Source organism: Gossypium raimondii, chromosome 9 (genome assembly GCF_025698545.1).
Source record: "Gossypium raimondii isolate GPD5lz chromosome 9, ASM2569854v1, whole genome shotgun sequence".
Lineage (NCBI taxonomy): Eukaryota > Viridiplantae > Streptophyta > Magnoliopsida > Malvales > Malvaceae > Gossypium > Gossypium raimondii.
The window spans coordinates 29,707,606-29,726,343 of NC_068573.1; the positions used below are offsets into that span (position 1 = coordinate 29,707,606).

Sequence of the window (18,738 nt, forward strand, 5' to 3'; positions counted from 1 at the left end):
TACTAAATTATTTCAAAATTAAAGGATAAACATTAAATAATTTGAACGTTGAAAATTAACTATTCTTATATATCTAAAAAAACAAAGGATTAGAAATAAAATTTAGCCATTATATTACTATGTCAAAAAAAGAATGGAATTGGAATTGGACACTTGTCAAGTAAGGAAGGCTCTTTTATCCATTCCAACTCATGAATACATGGTTCAAGTGTAATTGTACCTTAAATTTTGTACATTTTACTCCTTTAAAATTTAATTTTTAAAAACAATCTTTTATTTTAAAAAGTAAGGTTAATATATTTAAAAATCCTTAAACCAATATACCTTGTTTAAATAAGTCCTTATACTTTTTGTAGTTAAACAAGTCCCTAACCTATAACGCTCCTTAATTTAATATTAAAGTAAAAATAATTTGGTTTTGAAAAGTAAAAATATTTTGAACTTTTAAACTGATTTATATTTTATGCTAACATGAATTTGGTGAGAATAGTTTATTAAATAAAAATAAAATAATATTTTTGAAATTAAAACAAAATAATAAATTTTTTGACAATGCTTATATATATGATATACTTAATCACTCTTTTGAATTTTTTTGATTGTTATGTTAAATCTTATGTTGATGTTGAAAGTGTGTATAATTTATATTGCATCAGTAAAAATTATGACAAAAGCCTAAAATTCAAAATAATTGTAATATTAAAAGCAAGGACTTCTACGGGTAAAATAATAGCATAGCAGCTTATTTAACTAAAAGATGAGTTTAATTAATATTATTGGAATTCTGACTATGGAATAAGTATTTTTGAATCGAAAGAAGCCCTTAAACTTTTTTACACCTAAATAGGCCCTTAAACTATAATGACTTATTTAAATAAGCCCTTAAATCTAGTTCATTCTTCCATAGTTTCATATATTTTAAGCCTAGAAATTTTAAAGATGCATTTCAAGGTGTATCAATACTTAATTTTAATTCCTTCGCATTAAAAAGGTCCAAGTAAGGGCTAATTTAAATACAAAAATACTATAAAGGCTTATTTAAACAAGTCATTATAGTTTGAGTGCTTTATAAATATATAAGCCTATTTTTTTTATTTCAAAATATAAATTGAACAAAATAAAAATAGAGGGAGTAAATTATAAATTTACGGAAGGCACAACTGTGAGTTGAAAGAGGCAAAGAGCGTTGCCATTTGTGAGGCTACCTGTAGAAGACTATCAGCAAATCAATTGCCGAACCAAATTAGTTTCATCAACTAATCACAACCAAAATCAAAACCCATGGAGTAGATCGTAATTGAAACCAAAACAAAAGCAAAAGGTAGAGATTTTGATTATGGAAGAAAAGGAAACGTGCTTTGAATGCCTTGAACGCCGAATCAAGTCTGATTGGTCGGATCAGCTACAGTTTTGTTATGGCATCTCCGATTCTCCTCTCCCCTTTGGCTCCTCCGCTATCGTTCAATTCTCTCTTTCTAATTCTTCACCTTCACCCACCTCTCAATTCATTTTGTCCTATCTTCCCACTCATTCACACCATTGCTTCTCCAAATACATGTAAGTTCATCAATTTCTTTATGTATTTTGCTTAATTTCAGGTGTTTCTCAGTTGATGATATAGAAATTAAAAGCTGTTTGATTTTGTGGCTTTTTAGAGATCAATATACTTTGCAAAATGGAGAAGAAACAGAGGTTAGTTCTGGAACTGGTACTGGCGGTACTTATTTATCAGATACTTTAATGGGTGAATCTCAGTTTTTGTCTAATGGGATGGGATATGAATGTTGTGCTTGTAACCATTGTGGTAAATTCTCTTGTTTAAGAACAATTACTGCTTTGGCCCCTCTTGCTTATGTTGGTATTTCATCTTATTCTGGTTTTCAAGAACATGCTTCTAGTTCCCTATCTGGGACTTTGGAAGATCATATATTGTCCTCGATTAATCTTCTTATTCAAGAAAAAGCTTCTGGGAGAGATGGTGTTAATTATATGCGTCTACTTGGGGTTCCATCATTTGATGAGAATAGTATCCCAGGTTGTCTCAGGCATCCCAATATAGCACCTGTTCTTGGGTTATTGAAAACACCTGGATATATCAATTTGTTGCTCCCTAGAACTCCATATACTTTGGAGAATATTCTTCATTACAGCCCGAATGCTTTGGAGTCCGATTGGCATATCAGGTTTTTGATGTATCAGCTGCTGTCTGCCCTTACTTACTTGCATGGATTAGGGGTTCACCATGGTAATCTATGCCCATCAAATGTGATGCTTACTGATTCATGCTGGGCTTGGCTGCGCATTTGGGATTACCATAGGCTAGGATTCAATTTATGTTTCGAACATGGGAAATCCAACAGTAGCCATATTCCTTCTAGAGTAGGTTGCTCTGTAGAAGATTGTTCTTCTCAAGGATTATATGCCGATTTGAAGCTCTCCCCACCTTTAGATTGGAATTCTCAATTCAATAGGTGGTGGAGGGGAGAGCTGAGTAATTTTGAGTATTTGCTTTTCTTAAACAAACTGGTTGGCAGAAGGTGGGGGGATCACACCTTTCATCCAGTAATGCCATGGGTAATAGATTTTAGCACAAAACCAAATGAGGATTCTGATTCTGGGTGGCGGGATTTAAGCAAGAGTAAATGGAGGTTGGCAAAAGGTGATGAACAGTTGGATTTTACATATTCATCATCTGAAGTTCCACACCATGTCTCAGATGAGTGTCTATCAGAATTAGCTGTTTGCAGCTATAAAGCGAGGAGGTTGCCTTTAAGTGTTTTGCGGATGGCTGTTCGCTCTGTCTATGAACCTAATGAGTACCCTTCAACTATGCAAAGACTTTATCAATGGACACCTGATGAGTGCATCCCTGAATTTTACTGTGATCCTCGAATATTTTATTCTCAACATTCTGGTATGACTGATTTGGCTGTTCCATCATGGGCGGGTAGTCCTGAAGAATTCATTAAATTGCACCGAGAGGCTTTAGAGAGTAACCGAGTCTCATGTCAAATCCATCATTGGATTGATATAAACTTTGGATATAAAATGTCAGGGCCAGCAGCTGTTGCCGCAAAGAATGTTATGCTGTCTTCATCAGAGCCTGCAAAGCCAAGGTCAATTGGACGGCGCCAGCTCTTTACTAAACCACACCCTTCACGTCAAGTTTCTATGCAGGGAATACCAGATAGAATGAAAGAGTCAGCTGTTGGTCAGCACCAAGCACATGAAGTAGAAACTGAGAAATCTTTTCTCTATAAAAGTACCTGTTTACAAGAATTGGAACAAGCATCTTCATTTTCCGAACATGCCCAACATTTAAGTCCAGTCTATTGCCATGCTCAACAAAACCTTCTGAAGCAAAACCCTTCTTTCAAAGAGTCTCAAACTGAGAATCTGGAGAGAAGTGCTTCAAATCCACATGATATTAGCAATTACTGCAGGTTTTCACCCGATGTTGATTTGAATTATCTTCTTGAGCATATAGATATGCAGGATGACGATTCCACAGGCTATCAAGAATTATTGCTTTGGAGGAAGAAATCATGTTTATCAAGAACTTCCTCCAAAGAGGATGCAGAGGACATATTTTCTGTTGGTTGTCTCTTGGCTGAACTTTACTTGAGGAGGCCACTTTTTTGTTCAACTTCATTAGGCATGTACTTGGAAAGTGGTGTTTTTCCTGGACTTATGCAGGAGCTTCCATCTCATATTAAAATACTAGTTGAAGCTTGTATTGAGAAGGACTCGATGAGGTATTGCTTTTCTTTTTTAGTTTTACTTTGATATTTTGTTCTAATTAAGTTGATTTAATTATGCTTCTATTGATTCCTTTTCTATGTTATTCTATTAATTTTGTTAGGTCTGTACATCAACTATTTGCATTTGTTTAGCTAAACTACCTTTTTTTTTCTTTATTTAAAACTTACAATAACCAGGAGGCCATCTGCCAAAAGTCTATTGGAATCTCCATTTTTTCCTTCAACAGTGAAATCAGTATACTTGTTTACTGCTCCGCTTCAACTTATGGCAACAAATGGATCCCGACTTCAATATGCAGCTAATTTTGCAAAGCAAGGGGCACTAAAAGCGATGGGAACTCTTGCAGCTGAAATGTGTGCTCCATACTGTTTGTCACTTGCTTCAGCTCCTTTATCTGATGCTGAAGCTGAATGGGCTTACTTACTGCTGAAAGAATTCATAAAATGTTTGACCCCAAAAGCAGTGAAGGCATCAGTTTTACCTGTTATCCAGAAGATTCTGCAGGCTAGTTACAAACTTTGTTCTTCTGCCCTTGCTTCTATATTAAGATACATATTTGACTCCATGCAGATGAACATGTTTGTTGCAGACCACAGGTTATTCTCATTTGAAAGTTTCTCTTCTTCAAGACTCATTTGTTCGAGAGATATGGAATCAAATTGGTAAACAATCATATTTGGAAACAATACATCCTTTGGTCATATCAAATCTATATATTTCTCCTCACAAGATTTCAGCAGCTGCTGCGTCTGTTCTGCTTATTTGCTCAAGTGAAGAGCTTGGTGTGCCTATTACTGTTCATCAGGTTAACCTCTTTCCAAGGTTCTTGGTTTTGTTTAGAAGAAAATAAAGTTTGGCCATACGTTTTTGTGGGTAATAAATCCATTTCTCTTTGAGATTATAATAATGAAGTTTGATTGTTAATGTAGACAATCCTGCCTCTGATTCACTGCTTTGGGAAGGGACTATGCCCTGATGGAATTGATGTGCTGGTCAGGATTGGTAGTTACAGTTCATCGGGTTTTTGGACTAATGTCTGTTATAGAAATGGCATGTTTACCATGTACTTACTGTCATTCTTTTACAATTCAGGTGGTCTTTTGGGAGAAACCTTTATTCTCAAACAGATGCTACCACTGCTTAAACATGTTGCTCATTCTTGTATTGGTGTTTCTTCTATGAATAAGCCTGAGCCTATGCATAGTTGGTGTAGTTCAGCACTTGTTGATTGTCTAATGACATTGGATGGTCTTGTAGCTTTCTTACCAAGGGAAGCTATTGTAAAAGACCTGATTGAGGTACGCACTTGGTTCTCAAATCAATGTTTCCCTGTGCTTTATATTCAATCTTGGGTGGTGTTACTATTAAATGCATCTCCTATTATCATGCAGGATCAGAGTTGTCTACATGTTCTGGCTCTTACGCAAACGAATTTAGAGATCACAGTGCTTCAGGTGATTTAAAATTTCTATTTTCACTTCACCGCATTGCAGTTAACCATACTTCAGAATTGAAGAATTAAACACATAACAAAATAGAGTACACGTAGCAGGGAATAGGTTCTTACTGTTTATTATTTTTTGACGTCTAATGTTATGGTTTTATAATTTTTGTCTTGCTAAAAGTGAAGTTTGTCTCTATACTGAAGCATCATGGATCTACTTACTCATTATGAATCTACGTGAAAACACATTCTTCTAAGCACCTACAAGGAATAGGACAGCTTTTGCTTGCACTATTTCTCTGCTGGTTGCCTTGTAATTTCGAAGCCTGCGTGAGTGCCTTAGAATGTGTAATCGGTCTTAATTAATTAGCAGGGGAAAAAAATAAAGCTTATTACTTCTATCATTTGTAACTAATTAGCAGGAAAAGGCTTAGTTGCTGTTGTTATTGTTGCTTGTCTTTTCATTTATGTTTAATAACAATTTTTGGTTCTAGGACTAGTTGTATGTATCTTTTCTATGTCACACATCTCAAATTACAGCAAGGTATTTGAAGTTTTCTTAATTCCCTATGTGGTGTGCCTGTCAGGTTGCTGCTACAACTTTAATGGCAATTTGTCAGCGGATTGGACCGGAGTTGACTGCATTGCATGTCCTGCCACAACTCAAGGTTCTTTTTGATGAGCTGGCCTTCTCACAAGAAATTTCCAATGGATCTGGTTCTCTTGGTAAAAGCTTGAAGGTTTCAAAATCAAAAGTTAATGGAGAGTTTCAATTAGAGAGTCGCATGGATCTTGTGTGGGTGATAATCTGTTTTCTCTAGTTAGAAACCAAGTTGGCATGAATTACTTTACCTCATCACATGTTCTTTCCTGAATGCAGGTTGCTTCTATATCCTTCTTTTTGTTCTCTGCTTGGAATAGAGAAACTTCGTCAGTGTTGTACTACGTGGTTGCTTCTTGAGCAGTTTCTTTTACGGTTTCACAATTGGAAGGTATGGAGGCTTTGCTTTTGAAGAGTGGTGTGGTACTCATTTGTTTTTATTTGAAGATTCATCTCAATTGCTCTACCATGCAAACATTTTTGCATATCATTTTTCTGAACAAGTTGTTGTTCAGTGGGAATATACAGGGGAATCACCTCGAAGTGGTGTAGAGAATGTAATTGCTAAAGTGCCTTTATTGAGCAAGGGGTCAACATCTGATTACAGTCCTGCTAAACTGTTACTTAATGGGGTTGGCTGGTCAATTCCACAATCACAGGGAATTAGAAGCTCCAAAAACTTAATGCCTCAGAGACGTTTGGCCAATGCTCATCAGAGTTCTGTCCAAACGTATGAATCAGCTTCAAAACATTTCAAGACTGAACCCTGGTTTTGGTTCCCTAGTCCAGCTGCCAGCTGGGATGGTTCCGACCACCTTGGACGCTTTGTGAGTCCTAAAGATGAATTTCCATGGAAGATAAGAGCATCTATTTTATCCTCAGTTCGTGCACATCAAGGGGCATTGAGATCATTAGCAGTTTGCCAAGATGAAAATACAGTTTTCACTGCAGGCATTGGTCCTGGGTTCAAAGGAACTGTTCAGAAATGGGATTTGACTAGAATAAATTGTGTATCTGGATATTATGGTCATGAGGAGGTTGGTTATTCCGTAATTATGTTCAAAGGACCTCTGATATTCCCTGTTCTTTGTGTTAATATGTTGGTGTCTAGTAAGTTTTCTGATTGATATCCCTTATTTCGTTGAGTCTTCAGGGATTTAATACTATATAAGAGAGATGAGATAAAGAATGCTAGGTTTAGGTTTAGGTTTAGCTAAATATCTACTGTAATACAGGTAATAAACAGTCTTCATATCTAGTCATGCTATAGTATGCAAGTAATTTATTAATTTGTTAGGCTATTGTCTCTTTGAATGTGATGTCACCATTTTGCTATATTATACTGACCATGTCTTGATGAGTCATATTCAACTAACAATTGGTGAAAAAGCTGAAGAGACTAAGTTTCTATTACATTTCTGTCTATATTCTTTGGCTAAGCTTATTTGATTTTCACTCTCTACATGATACATTAATTAGCTAAGTGTGGCTATGCTTTAGGTAATAAGTGTGGTTAGTCTGATTTCTCCAATTGCTTGTGGAACTTTCAGGTTGTAAATGACATATGCATCTTATCATTGAGCGGAAGAATAGCATCTTGTGATGGAATGATACATGTTTGGGATAGCCAAACAGGGAAGCTGATATCTGTATTCTCAGAACCATCCACAGATTCCCTGCATCTTGTGAGCCCTTTATCTTCTTCAACAAAGATCGGTGCTGATCATGTTGACATGTTGAACTCAAACACTTCTTCAAGTGGAGTACTTAGTAGTCCATTTGATGAAAGCTTGTACACTTGTATGCATTATTTAGAGGAGGTTGAAAAGCTCGTGGTCGGCACTGGAAATGGTTCTCTCAGGTAGCTACTTACAAATAAGAGTGAGACAGTCAATTGTTAAATCAAGCTTATTTATGTAAAGAATCTTGTTATAATGCCCCTCTTTTTATGTACTACTACATGACACAGATTCCTTGATGTTTCTCAAGGTCGAAAGCTTCATTTATGGAAAGGTGAATTCAGTGAATCTGCTTTTCCTTCTCTTGTCTCTGCCATATGCTCATGTGGGTCTAACAAAGAGCAAGGGAACGGAGCTTCCGCTTCACCAAGTTGGATTGCCGCTGGATTAAGTTCTGGTCACTGTAGGTTATTTGATGTGAGGAGTGGATGTGTTACTGCTTGTTGGCGGGCTCATGATGGATATGTTACAAAGGTATATGTTCAATTCACCAAATTAGAGGGACAAAATAACTTAATATGTACTTACATTACATTACGTTTACACACATGCAGTTGGCTGCCCCAGAAGATCATCTGCTAGTTTCAAGCTCTCTTGACAGGACTTTGAAAATCTGGGACTTGAGAAGGTAATTATTGAAATTGAAATTGAAAATTTAAGAGTTAGAATATTCGAAATAGAAATGCACGAGGTTTTATAAGAAATATTGTGCAGTTGGGGTTAATTATCCATGTATTTTGATAGTTTCCCTAATTGTTTCTTGTAGAAACATACCGACAGCTGTCACTTTCAAGGGACATACCGATGGAGTATCCAGTTTCTCAGTTTGGGGACAGGATGTTATTTCAATATCTAGAAATAAGATTGGACTTTCCTCGTTAGCTAATTCCGCTGATGAGGTATGTAAACAACAATATACTCTCATTTGCATAAGCGTTTGGTTTTTCTTGGATTGGTAGTGGATGCATGCCTCCTCTTTGCTATATATTTGGTGCTATACATACATATGTGTATATATATATTCCCATAGTGACAGTGAAAAGCATGTGGCAGGATGGGCAACATCGGATTATACCTCAGAAACTGTATTCATCAGATCATGGAAGTCGAAATGTGTCGGTGCTGTCGAGCATAAGTATAATACCCTTCTCAAGACTGTTTCTAGTTGGGACTGAAGATGGTTATCTCAGAATCTGTTGTTAGATGGGAGATGCCTCCATGAATCATCAATGTCTGTAATTAGTGAGATGCAATGATGAATGTTTCATTCAAAAATGGTTCTTTTTGGCAGAATTTCTGGTGCCAGCTCTGAATTAAAGTTCCAAATTGTTAATCATGTTAGGTATAGGAGCACAAAAATTAGACAAATTACATATATATATATTTTTTTTGGGGGGGGGGGGGTGATGGGGGTATTCTTGTCATTATGACACAGAGTTGCTAATTGTAACTAATGATAGTGTGTTGAGATTTATCACATTCATGTAATAGTAGTTATTTAAATTTATAAGGTCAAATTTAACTTTACGTTTTTGTCAATTATGCCTTTGTTTTTCTTAGCTAAATTTGTTTCTCAACATTTTAAAAAGACTCAAATTGACATTTCAAAAAGAGCTGAATTTAAGTTTTTTAACGGAAATATTGACTAAAACTAAAATTTTAAATATGACAGCTCACATTACAATCCATATATATTTCATATCAATTTTTATTTTTATTAATTTTTTTAATTTTAAATTATTTATTGACGTGGCATATGAGATAATTAGTGCCATATTAGTATGAAGTACATGTGAATTATCACATGGTTTGTCAAGCTAGTATTGCTAAAATTAATGTTTTAATTGGGATTTATGTTAAAAAAGTGATTTGATTGTTTTTGAAAGGATTATAGTCAAATTTAGCTAAAAAAAATAAGGATCAAATTGATAAAAAATGTAAATATTCAAGGCTAAAGTTGAAATTATGCCTTATTTAAAATTCATGATGAGTGGCAAAAGAGGATATAGTTGTCCTCTTCTTGAGTTAATAATTGAATCATACAATGACAAAAGAAAGCATAAAGCCGCCTTCACCTTTTATGGCAAATTCCCCATGCAAATTGATAAAGTTGTTTTTATTTTTTGGGTTAATTTTGAAATTTTAACAAAAAAAGTTATTTTTTCCAAGTTAATTTTTATCCTTAGTATTTTTATAAATATAATAGTAATTTTTATTTTAAAATATAGTTACATTTTCAAATTATTATTAATTTATATATATTTTAAAATAATTGGTGATCTAATTCAACGGATTGAATTTAACTCAAAAGTTGAATCGGATCAATATTCGATTCAATTTTTCAAATTCTAACTATGATGTTAGCTTCAAGTTTAAACATAATTTTGATAAAATATAATTATAATTACAAGTAATACTTGTCTAAACACAATAGATCAAACATTTAATTATATTCAAACTTAAAATAAAATAAATAAATAAAAACTAAAATATGAGAGAGAATGTACACATAATTTTGGTGCAATATAACCCAAACTTGAGAACTACAAAACTAATTAACAATTTTTTTTTATTTTCTCTCTTTTTGTAAATGTTGTTAGAATATAAAAGGACTGGTCGGTCAAACCGATTAGATTAAAAATCGATTGAAATATCAATTCAGAGAAAGATTTTAATTCGAAAATTGATACGAAACGATTGGATCGAACAAAAAATTAGTTGAAGCAAACAGTTGAATAAAATTTATTTATTTTTTTAAATAATTTTTTACTCGAACCAATTGAATCAATTAGACTAATCAAACCGACAGTCTAATTTATTCGACCACCAATTTAATTTAAAAAATTAAAGTTTTACTATTGATATTCGAATTGGACCGGTAAGAATACAGTAGTTTCCGTTGGTTATCTCTATGCTATATATACATATTATCTGATCTTTATTTTAGGTATTTGAGTGTGTTGATATCATTTATGGAATTGTAAAATTAATAAGAAAATGATAAATATTGTTTTGAAAAATAATTTTGTATATACTAAAAAGTATATATTAATTACAACTGGAAGTCTGGAACTCAACTGCAAATAATTACAGCTCTTTGAATATTCAAATCCTTGTTCCTTCCTTCCTTCTTCAATCTTCTCTTTTTGGTCATTTCTTTTTCCCATCAAATTCATAATCACAAATTCTCCACTTCCCTTAACCTAATTCCTTCACTTTGATCATCAATTCACCCAATTTAGCTCTTTCAGTTTTGCAGGACACAACAGCTCCTTGCATTATATTGTATTGTAACAATTCTCTCCCTCCCTCTTTCCTTTTTTTTTTCTTATATCAGAACCGATCTCAGCCTCCCCCATTCTGTTCTTTTTATATTTATAAAGATTTTTTTTTAGTTAATTAGGTCAAATACGATCTACTTCACTCTTTTTTCTTTCACTACGAACTTAGATTTAATTTATTATGAATGCTTTCAGCATTTTTTTTCGCTTTCTAATTTCTTGGATTTATCATTTTCAGGTGATAATGCTATACTACTATTAGCACTAATTGCTTTGGACGCACGCCCAACATAGTTTGCATTGCTTTCTGATTTATTACACTGCAAGCAAAAGCTAGTGAGTATTCTTATCTTGTTTTCGGCTATTTATATATTCTCTGTGTTTAAGAACTTGTGATGACGATGGTTCGCTGAACAGTTAAGAGTTTTTTTTTTTTAATAATAATTTTTTAATTTTATTTTGGTTAAAGGAACAGAAAGCAGCAGAAATGATAAACAAGCCGCTTGTATTGACTTATCTCTACCTATTGATTTACGTTTTGCTTTCTTCCGGAGTTATACTGTACAACAAGGTACCGCCGCCTTCCTCCATTTCTCTGTTTGTCTATGTGTGTGTTTATTTATGTCAATGTAATTGTTGCTTGCTTTTTTGGTCTCTGTAATTTTTGAGTTGGAGTACGTTTCAGTGGTATCATACTAAAGAAACCCAAAATTGATCAAGCTTTTTTGAAACTTTTGTTGTAATGGTTAGGCTGCAACTGAAGTAAACTCTGAGTTTCCTGCTTAATTTTAGCAGGGGACCATTCATTTTTATGTAATTCGTCGGTTTCACTTTTACTGCAGTGGGTTCTCTCTCCCAAGTACTTCAATTTTCCGTTCCCTATAACGTTGACAATGTTTCACATGGCGTTCTCCGGACTCTTTGCGTTTTTTCTTATCCGTGTTTTCAAGGTATGACTAAATTCAACGTTTCTCTCCTCGTCATTTCCCTCATCCATCTATTTTTCCTTTTTCTTCAAATGTTGCTAAGTATTCTATCCTAAGGAATATCTTAATGATAAACTAGTCAATTCTTAACAACACCCTCCACATCATCTCCCATCTCGTCATTATATGCAAATAACCATAGGAAAAGAAAACTAAGTAGTGTTTGTTGATGGCATTATCCTCATTTCTTGGAGATAGTAGCATCTCAATGTATTGGAATTGGACTATAGGTCCTTTCTTTTTAGTGATTATGTTACTATAGACTATTATTATATTTCTTTGCAAGCTTCATTTTCATAGTTGTGCTTAGCTTGATAAAGAAGTTTCTTCTCTTCAATCTCGACATGCAGGTTGTAGCTCCTGTTAAAATGACATTTGAAATGTAAGTGCATTCTTTATCTGAATTTCCATGATCATTCTTTATTCTTGCTACAGTGTTCATCTTTGCTTTCTTAAACAAATTTTCTTGGTGTTGCAGATATGCAACATGTGTAGTACCCATAAGTGCCTTCTTTGCATCAAGTCTTTGGTAAGCAGTTAATTATGACTGAACTTGTTTGTTGTGTGATATAGCGTTTTCCTCATTAAGATGGTATGATTTGTCTTGCGTAATTAGTCATTTCTATGGGTCACAAGCGCAAGCACATTGCTTGAGAACCCTGCTCATCATTTTTGATTAATTTGTTCTAGGTATTTGTTATGCAGCTTGTATCATTGAGCTAGGGGTGAGCAAAATCCGATTCCATTCGAAAAACTCGATAAAAAATTTAAATTTTGAATTAAATAGTTTGAGTTATTCGGATAAACTCGAATAAAAAAAAATCAAATTTTTTGGTTTAACTCGAATATGAATTACACAATTCAAATTATCCAAAAATCCAAATAAGAAAAGGCAAAACTACGTTGTTTTGATAAATGTTTACCTTTTCCAAAGTTAAAAGTCAAAACCATTAGTCGTTTTGATAAATGTTTACCTATGCAGTTAAATAATCTAGTACTTCATCTACTAGTTAAATAATTAGTCCATGTAAATGCAACATTGAGTATAAATAATAGGATTCGTTAACTCGACTCGACTCGAAATTTTTTGACTCTAAATTTTTTGACTCGATTCGAAAAACTTTCAAATTGAGTTCGATTGCTAAAATAGGATTCATTAACTTGACTAACTCGAAATTTTTTTACTCGATTCGACTCGACTTGATCGAATGCTAACCCCTACATTGAGCAACCCCCCGTTTGATGTGTTAGACCTTTTTTTTTTTGTTTCTTTAATATAATTGATCCAGAATGGATCTGTTTGCTTGTCTTTTCTAGAAATTGTCAAGGAGTTACCACAACCAAAGTAGTTAGGTTGATGTGAATTTGTTAATATTCGAAGTTAAACTTTAACCCACTAAACCGAGATGATTAGTTTTTAGGTCATACACGTATTGTATTTAGAGGTTTCTGCTATAGACTGCAGATTGCTTAAAATAGAGCTTGTTGTGAGTTTGCTGTAAAGAATGTTGACAGCTTTCTTATGTTTCTTCACTGTGGGTAGTGTTATGTATGTGCTCAGCATCACTTTTTATTCCTATGGTCCATACAGGTTTGGTAACACTGCCTATTTGCATATATCTGTGGCTTTTATCCAGATGCTCAAAGCTCTAAGTAAGTTGAAACAAAGTGCATTATTTAATTTCACTGCACAAAATCACTCCAGTTCTAATGACTGGCTATTTGTGTTTCTATGTTACAGTGCCAGTGGCAACCTTTTCCATGGGTGTTCTGTGTGGCACTGACAAACCAAGGTGCGATGTGTTCTTAAACATGGTGCTGGTCAGCGTTGGAGTTGTCATTTCCTCATATGGGGAAATTCATTTTAATATAGTTGGCACAGTTTATCAGGTCACGGGCATCTTTGCTGAAGCTCTTAGGCTTGTCTTAACTCAAGTACTCCTGCAAAAGAAGGGCTTGACTCTAAATCCAATTACCAGTTTATATTACATTGCACCATGCAGGTACACTTATTTATTCCCCTTGTTTTTTTTTCTATTGTTACTTTCACTATCTGCAACTTGTACTTCTTCAAAGAGACATGTTTTAGCACATGACTGACTTCCCTTACATATAATATTTAATGTTGGATATAAGAGCAACTATTGCTCAACTGATGTTTTATTGCATGACAACAAGAGACAATATAAGATCCTTTTCTCTTTTCTTTTTCCCTTTTTGCAGTTTTGTATTTCTTTTTGTGCCTTGGTGTTTACTGGAGAAGCCTGGGATGGCAGTTTCACAGATACAGTTCAATTTTTGGATCTTCTTCTCCAATGCTCTTTGTGCTCTAGCTCTGAACTTGTCAACATTCTTAGTAATTGGAAGAACTGGAGCTGTCACCATCAGGGTGGCTGGTGTTCTAAAAGACTGGATACTGATTGCCCTTTCCACTGTTATTTTTCCAGAGTCTACCATAACTGGGCTCAATATAATTGGATATGCCATCGGTACTTCTCAACTCAGTATCATGCTGTTATGTTTTTTTTTTCCGCTTTCTTTTAGCAGTTAGTTTAATGAAAACTCTTTTTGTTCTCTGCCCAGCTCTCTGTGGCGTTGTTATGTATAATTACATAAAGGTTAAGGATGGTCGTGCTTCTCAGCTACCTTCAGATGGTATCCCAGAGAGATTCACGAAGGTTAGTCGTCTCAAAAACCCTTGATATAATGCTTTATTTCTTGGGAGTAGAACCTATTCTAATAAAAGATAATTCCAGTAAACCTACCTGCTTAAGCAATATGAAGTGCAGATTTGAGATTGAGATAAATGAGCAAGTTATAGAATAAAGATAATATTAAGTCAACAGTTTATAAGGTTAGAAAGAGAGAACATCTCACATCCATCATCTCTTTATATGTGGTTAAATAAAGGATCGGGATTGGAAGTTGGATAAGAAATCATCAGCCATAATCAACCCCAATAGCAATAGTGATAGCAATGAAGGGAACTTCAAAGGGTCAGAAATGAATGATGAAGAAGCGCCTCTAGTTTCATCAAGGCTATCACATTTTGGACGTTCATTCAGCAACCATACCAAATGAGTGACGAGATGAAGGCTCTAGTCTAGTGCACCACCAATGAATGTGGAGAGCAAATTATTTGGACAGCAAAAGGATATGTGAAATTGAAGCAGTTGGCAAGGGCCTGCCTTTCTCACTTAAAAGGTAAGGTAAGGTAAGGGAGATAATCCTTTTTTCAGAAGAGGTACCAATCATTTCGCATTAAAAGTGATTTTACAGTAATATAGCAGTTGATGCATATTTTGATAGAATTGCCTTCTTTGACCTCTGTTCTGCTAACTGACCGACGGTGATGCTGAAACATTTTATGGATTTAGAAATGGTAGCGATATTTATTATCTTCATCAAGTTGACAGTCTGTCTTTCCCTCTCTTTTTTCTTTTCCTTCAAAAAGAATCACGGTCATCTCATGCATGTATGATTAAAACTCCCATATCAATACTTTGTAGGCTCACTCACATTAGCACATTTGGTTGTGATTATGGTTCATTTAGCAACTGAGATTGCAATTGCATGGCTTCTAAGTGAAGAGATGGAAATTCATGCATAATGTGTGTATATATAAGGTTAAAATTATACTAAAAAGTCCCTAAACTCTTTGTACATTTGAGTTTAGCCTCTCTATGATTATTTTTAAGAACTTAGTCCCTCTACTTTTCAAATTTTGAAATTCAGGTCTAATTGTTAACACTGTTAAAATTCTTATCTGTTACATATTTTGAAATAAATAAAATACTCTGTAGTCATGTAACAGAAAAATGTGACATTGTAAATTATCTGGCATGTCATTGTAATATAGGTTTTAGAGTAAATTAGTGTCTACATTGACATTACAAAAAGCAATTATTTTAGTCTTTATATTTAGGTAAAACTTTAAACAATATAATATATTTGAACATTAAAAAACACTGATTTGTCATATTTTAAAATAATATGAAAAGAAAGAAAAATAAAAATATGTTTTTTTTTAATCACAAGTATCATTCGTTTTATGGAATAAGGTTTTTTATGCAACATAAAAACACAAGTCAAGAGTATTTTTTATGGTACATTAAGATAGGGCTTTTTCTTTTCGAAGAGTGAATATTTAAAGGCAAACTAAGGAAAAAAACCAAAAGGAGGGAAAAAAAAAAAAAGCTTAAAAAGGTGAGGATCCAAACCGTTTTCGTGGTAGAGTATTTTTTCGGTTTCTCTTTATTTTGATGGTAATAAAAAAAAAGAGTAATGTTATTTTTTTTGGAGAAGATATCATATTGTCTTACACGAGAATCACTAAATTTATCTTCTAAAAGTAAACTTTTAATGTGGAACGAGGGAATATCAATAGTAGCTAAATTAACTTCACAAGGGGGACATGTTCTTGCTAACCAATTAGCAACCATGTTTCTTTTCCCGTTCACAAATTGAAATTTGATAGATGCAAATTATCAAGATATTGTCTTTATTTTCCTGACAAAAGTCATTGAAGGTGTACTTTCCAATCAATTTCTAATTATTTTATTGTAATCATACAATCAGTTTCAATAATAATCTTGTTGTGGCCTCTAACCTATGCTATTTCTAAACTATTTCACAACTTTGAATTCACAGTCGAGCTCATTCCAGCAAAAATTAATTTAATTTTTGTTAATTTTAAAAGTGAACAACTAAAATAATTAATCACAATAATTAATGTTTCCCATTAATGCATAATTTTGATTGATATAATAATGAATTGGGCCTTTAATATTTATATATTTTATCAATTTTGTCTTGATTTTAAAATTATCTAAAAATATATATAAAAAATTCAAAAAGATATGTATAAAACTTTAGCTTCAAATATATGTATAATAGATAGAATGTATAACCTTCGATGGCTAAATTTGTTATTATATCAATAAAATTTATATAAAATTGATGAAAAGCATTAATGATATGATTAATTTTTCTTAGGGTACACTTTCAAATTTGATAGGAATTAAATTGCTCCAATTTTTCTTAGAGACCAATTTACTCAAAATCGAAATTGTGAGGGATCAAAGAGGTTTTTTTTACCAATTTAGATGCATAAGATTCTAAGCTATGTAAGTTAGAGGTTGCACTTAGGTAGTGTTTGGTACTTTTCCATAAAATGATTTCAATGAAATGTGATTATCATATTGAAGGAAAAATTAATGTTCAATGTTTGGTATGCAATGAAAATTATTGATTAAAGTTTCACGAAAGTTGTTAACACATTGGGCTCACTAAATATTTTTTTGAGAATTTGATGATAATATAGGCTTAATGGTGTAAAAAGTCCTTAAACTTTAAAAAAAGAAAAATAAAAGCAATTAAGCTCCTTTTTTTTCTTTTCTTTTCTTTTGCACTCAATTGAACACTTGATCTTTCAAAATATATCAAAAAGGCCCTCAAACTTCTTCAAAAAAAGCAATTAAGCACATTTTTTTCACTAAATTGGGTACTTAAACTTTCAAAATGCATCAAAAAGACCCTCAAATTTTTTCAAAAAAGTAATTAAGCCCCTGCTCTTATTAAAAATTAGAAAAAAAAACTTATAAATAATAAATAATAAATAATAAATTTTAGAAAAATTATTAAATTTTAATAGAAATAAAAAATTTAAAACTTATTAAAATTAGTTTTTATAAAAATTTTAAAAATAAAAAATGTAAAATTTTATAAAATAATAAAAATTATAAAATGCATCAAAAATCCTTTAACAATTAACTTTAACTATTGATCGTTAAAGTTAACGACCCTAGTTTTTTCAATTAAAGTCATTGCGTGTCGTAACACAACATGACATGTGGCGAAAATGATAAAAAAAATCAATAAAAGTTATAGAAAAATTATAAAATGCTTCTTTGGTATGGTAATTTTATAATTTTTCTTAACAATTAACTTTAATTGTTAATCATTAAAGTTAAACGACCCTAGTTTGTTTAAATTAAAGTCATCATGTGTCACAACATAGTGTGACATGTAGCAAAAATGAAAAAAATCAATAAAAGTTATAGAAAAATTATGAAAATTTTTGATACGATAATTTTATAAATTTTTTACGAAATTTATATTTTTTACATTTTCTATAATTTTCTTACGACGTTATAAAATTTAATATTTTTTATATTTCTATATATTTTATAATCTTTTATGATTTTTATAAAATTTTACCATTTTATATTTTTTTCTAATTTTAGGAAAAATTTAATATTTGAATTTTTATTAAAATTTAATAATATTTATAGATTTTAATTTTTTATAAATTTTATTTTCTAATTTTAATAAAATCAGGGCTTAATTACTTTTTTTTTGAAAAGTTTGAGAGTCTTTTGATGCATTTTAAAATTCAAGTACCCAATTGAGTAAAAAAAGTAGGGGCTTAATTGCTTCTTTTTTAAAAGGTTTGAGAGTCTTTTTAATGCATTTTGAAAGTTCAAATACCTAAATGAGTGAAAAAAAAAGGGAGTTAATTACTTTTTTTGAAAAAGTTTGAGGGCTTTTTGCACCCTTAAATTTTTATGAAATTATGGTTATTAATTAAAAGATAATATTCATGTATTTTAATATTTTCAATAGTTTTTATTATTAATAAATATTTGTATTAAATATATTTTAATTGATAATTTTAAAATTATCATTTTAACTTATAATTTTACTTGACGACATTTCTTTATAATTCTATTTTTCTTGCAGGTAATAAATAAACATATGTATACTTTTTAAATATAACCATATATATTTATATATTTTAAAAACAATGCAGAGTAACTTTGCCACTAATTATTATTTTAATTATTAAACTAAAGAAATTAATATTGTAAATAATTTTGCCTAACTATATTTTTATTTTACTTTTCATCTACCTGGAAAAATGTGG

At 32.2% G+C, this 18,738-nt stretch overlaps 2 protein-coding genes across 7 annotated transcripts; both read left to right on the forward strand.

Moving 5' to 3' along the window:
* The first annotated feature begins 1,152 nt into the window (after nt 1–1,152).
* On the forward strand, nt 1,153–9,085 carry LOC105798912 (protein GFS12). Of its 3 annotated transcripts, XM_052620764.1 has the most exons (16): nt 1,153–1,557; nt 1,656–3,755; nt 3,939–4,266; nt 4,352–4,424; nt 4,503–4,567; nt 4,692–4,764; nt 4,855–5,060; nt 5,154–5,216; nt 5,794–6,002; nt 6,087–6,198; nt 6,323–6,844; nt 7,358–7,668; nt 7,777–8,020; nt 8,101–8,174; nt 8,313–8,445; nt 8,600–9,085. In XM_052620764.1, exons 1-16 carry the CDS (start codon nt 1,337–1,339, stop codon nt 8,747–8,749), a joined length of 4,884 nt encoding a protein of 1,627 aa, XP_052476724.1. In that variant the 5' UTR covers nt 1,153–1,336; the 3' UTR covers nt 8,750–9,085. The 3 variants fall into 3 exon arrangements, with proteins under 3 accessions (XP_052476724.1, XP_012484605.1, XP_012484606.1); XM_012629151.2 differs by having other exon boundaries at nt 4,352–4,567; XM_012629152.2 differs by lacking the exons at nt 8,101–8,174; nt 8,313–8,445; nt 8,600–9,085 and having other exon boundaries at nt 4,352–4,567; nt 7,797–7,963.
* A 1,523-nt stretch (nt 9,086–10,608) lies between these two features.
* Nucleotides 10,609–15,478, forward strand: LOC105798913 (probable sugar phosphate/phosphate translocator At3g17430). Of its 4 annotated transcripts, none has more exons than XM_012629153.2 (11): nt 10,609–10,836; nt 11,066–11,163; nt 11,297–11,398; nt 11,670–11,777; nt 12,164–12,195; nt 12,292–12,342; nt 13,405–13,466; nt 13,555–13,816; nt 14,037–14,302; nt 14,397–14,491; nt 14,724–15,478. In XM_012629153.2, exons 3-11 carry the CDS (start codon nt 11,315–11,317, stop codon nt 14,892–14,894), a joined length of 1,131 nt encoding a protein of 376 aa, XP_012484607.1. In that variant the 5' UTR covers nt 10,609–10,836; nt 11,066–11,163; nt 11,297–11,314; the 3' UTR covers nt 14,895–15,478. The 4 variants fall into 4 exon arrangements, with proteins under 4 accessions (XP_012484607.1, XP_012484609.1, XP_012484608.1 ...); XM_012629155.2 differs by having other exon boundaries at nt 11,303–11,398; XM_012629154.2 differs by having other exon boundaries at nt 10,609–10,831.
* The last annotated feature ends 3,260 nt before the right edge of the window (nt 15,479–18,738 follow it).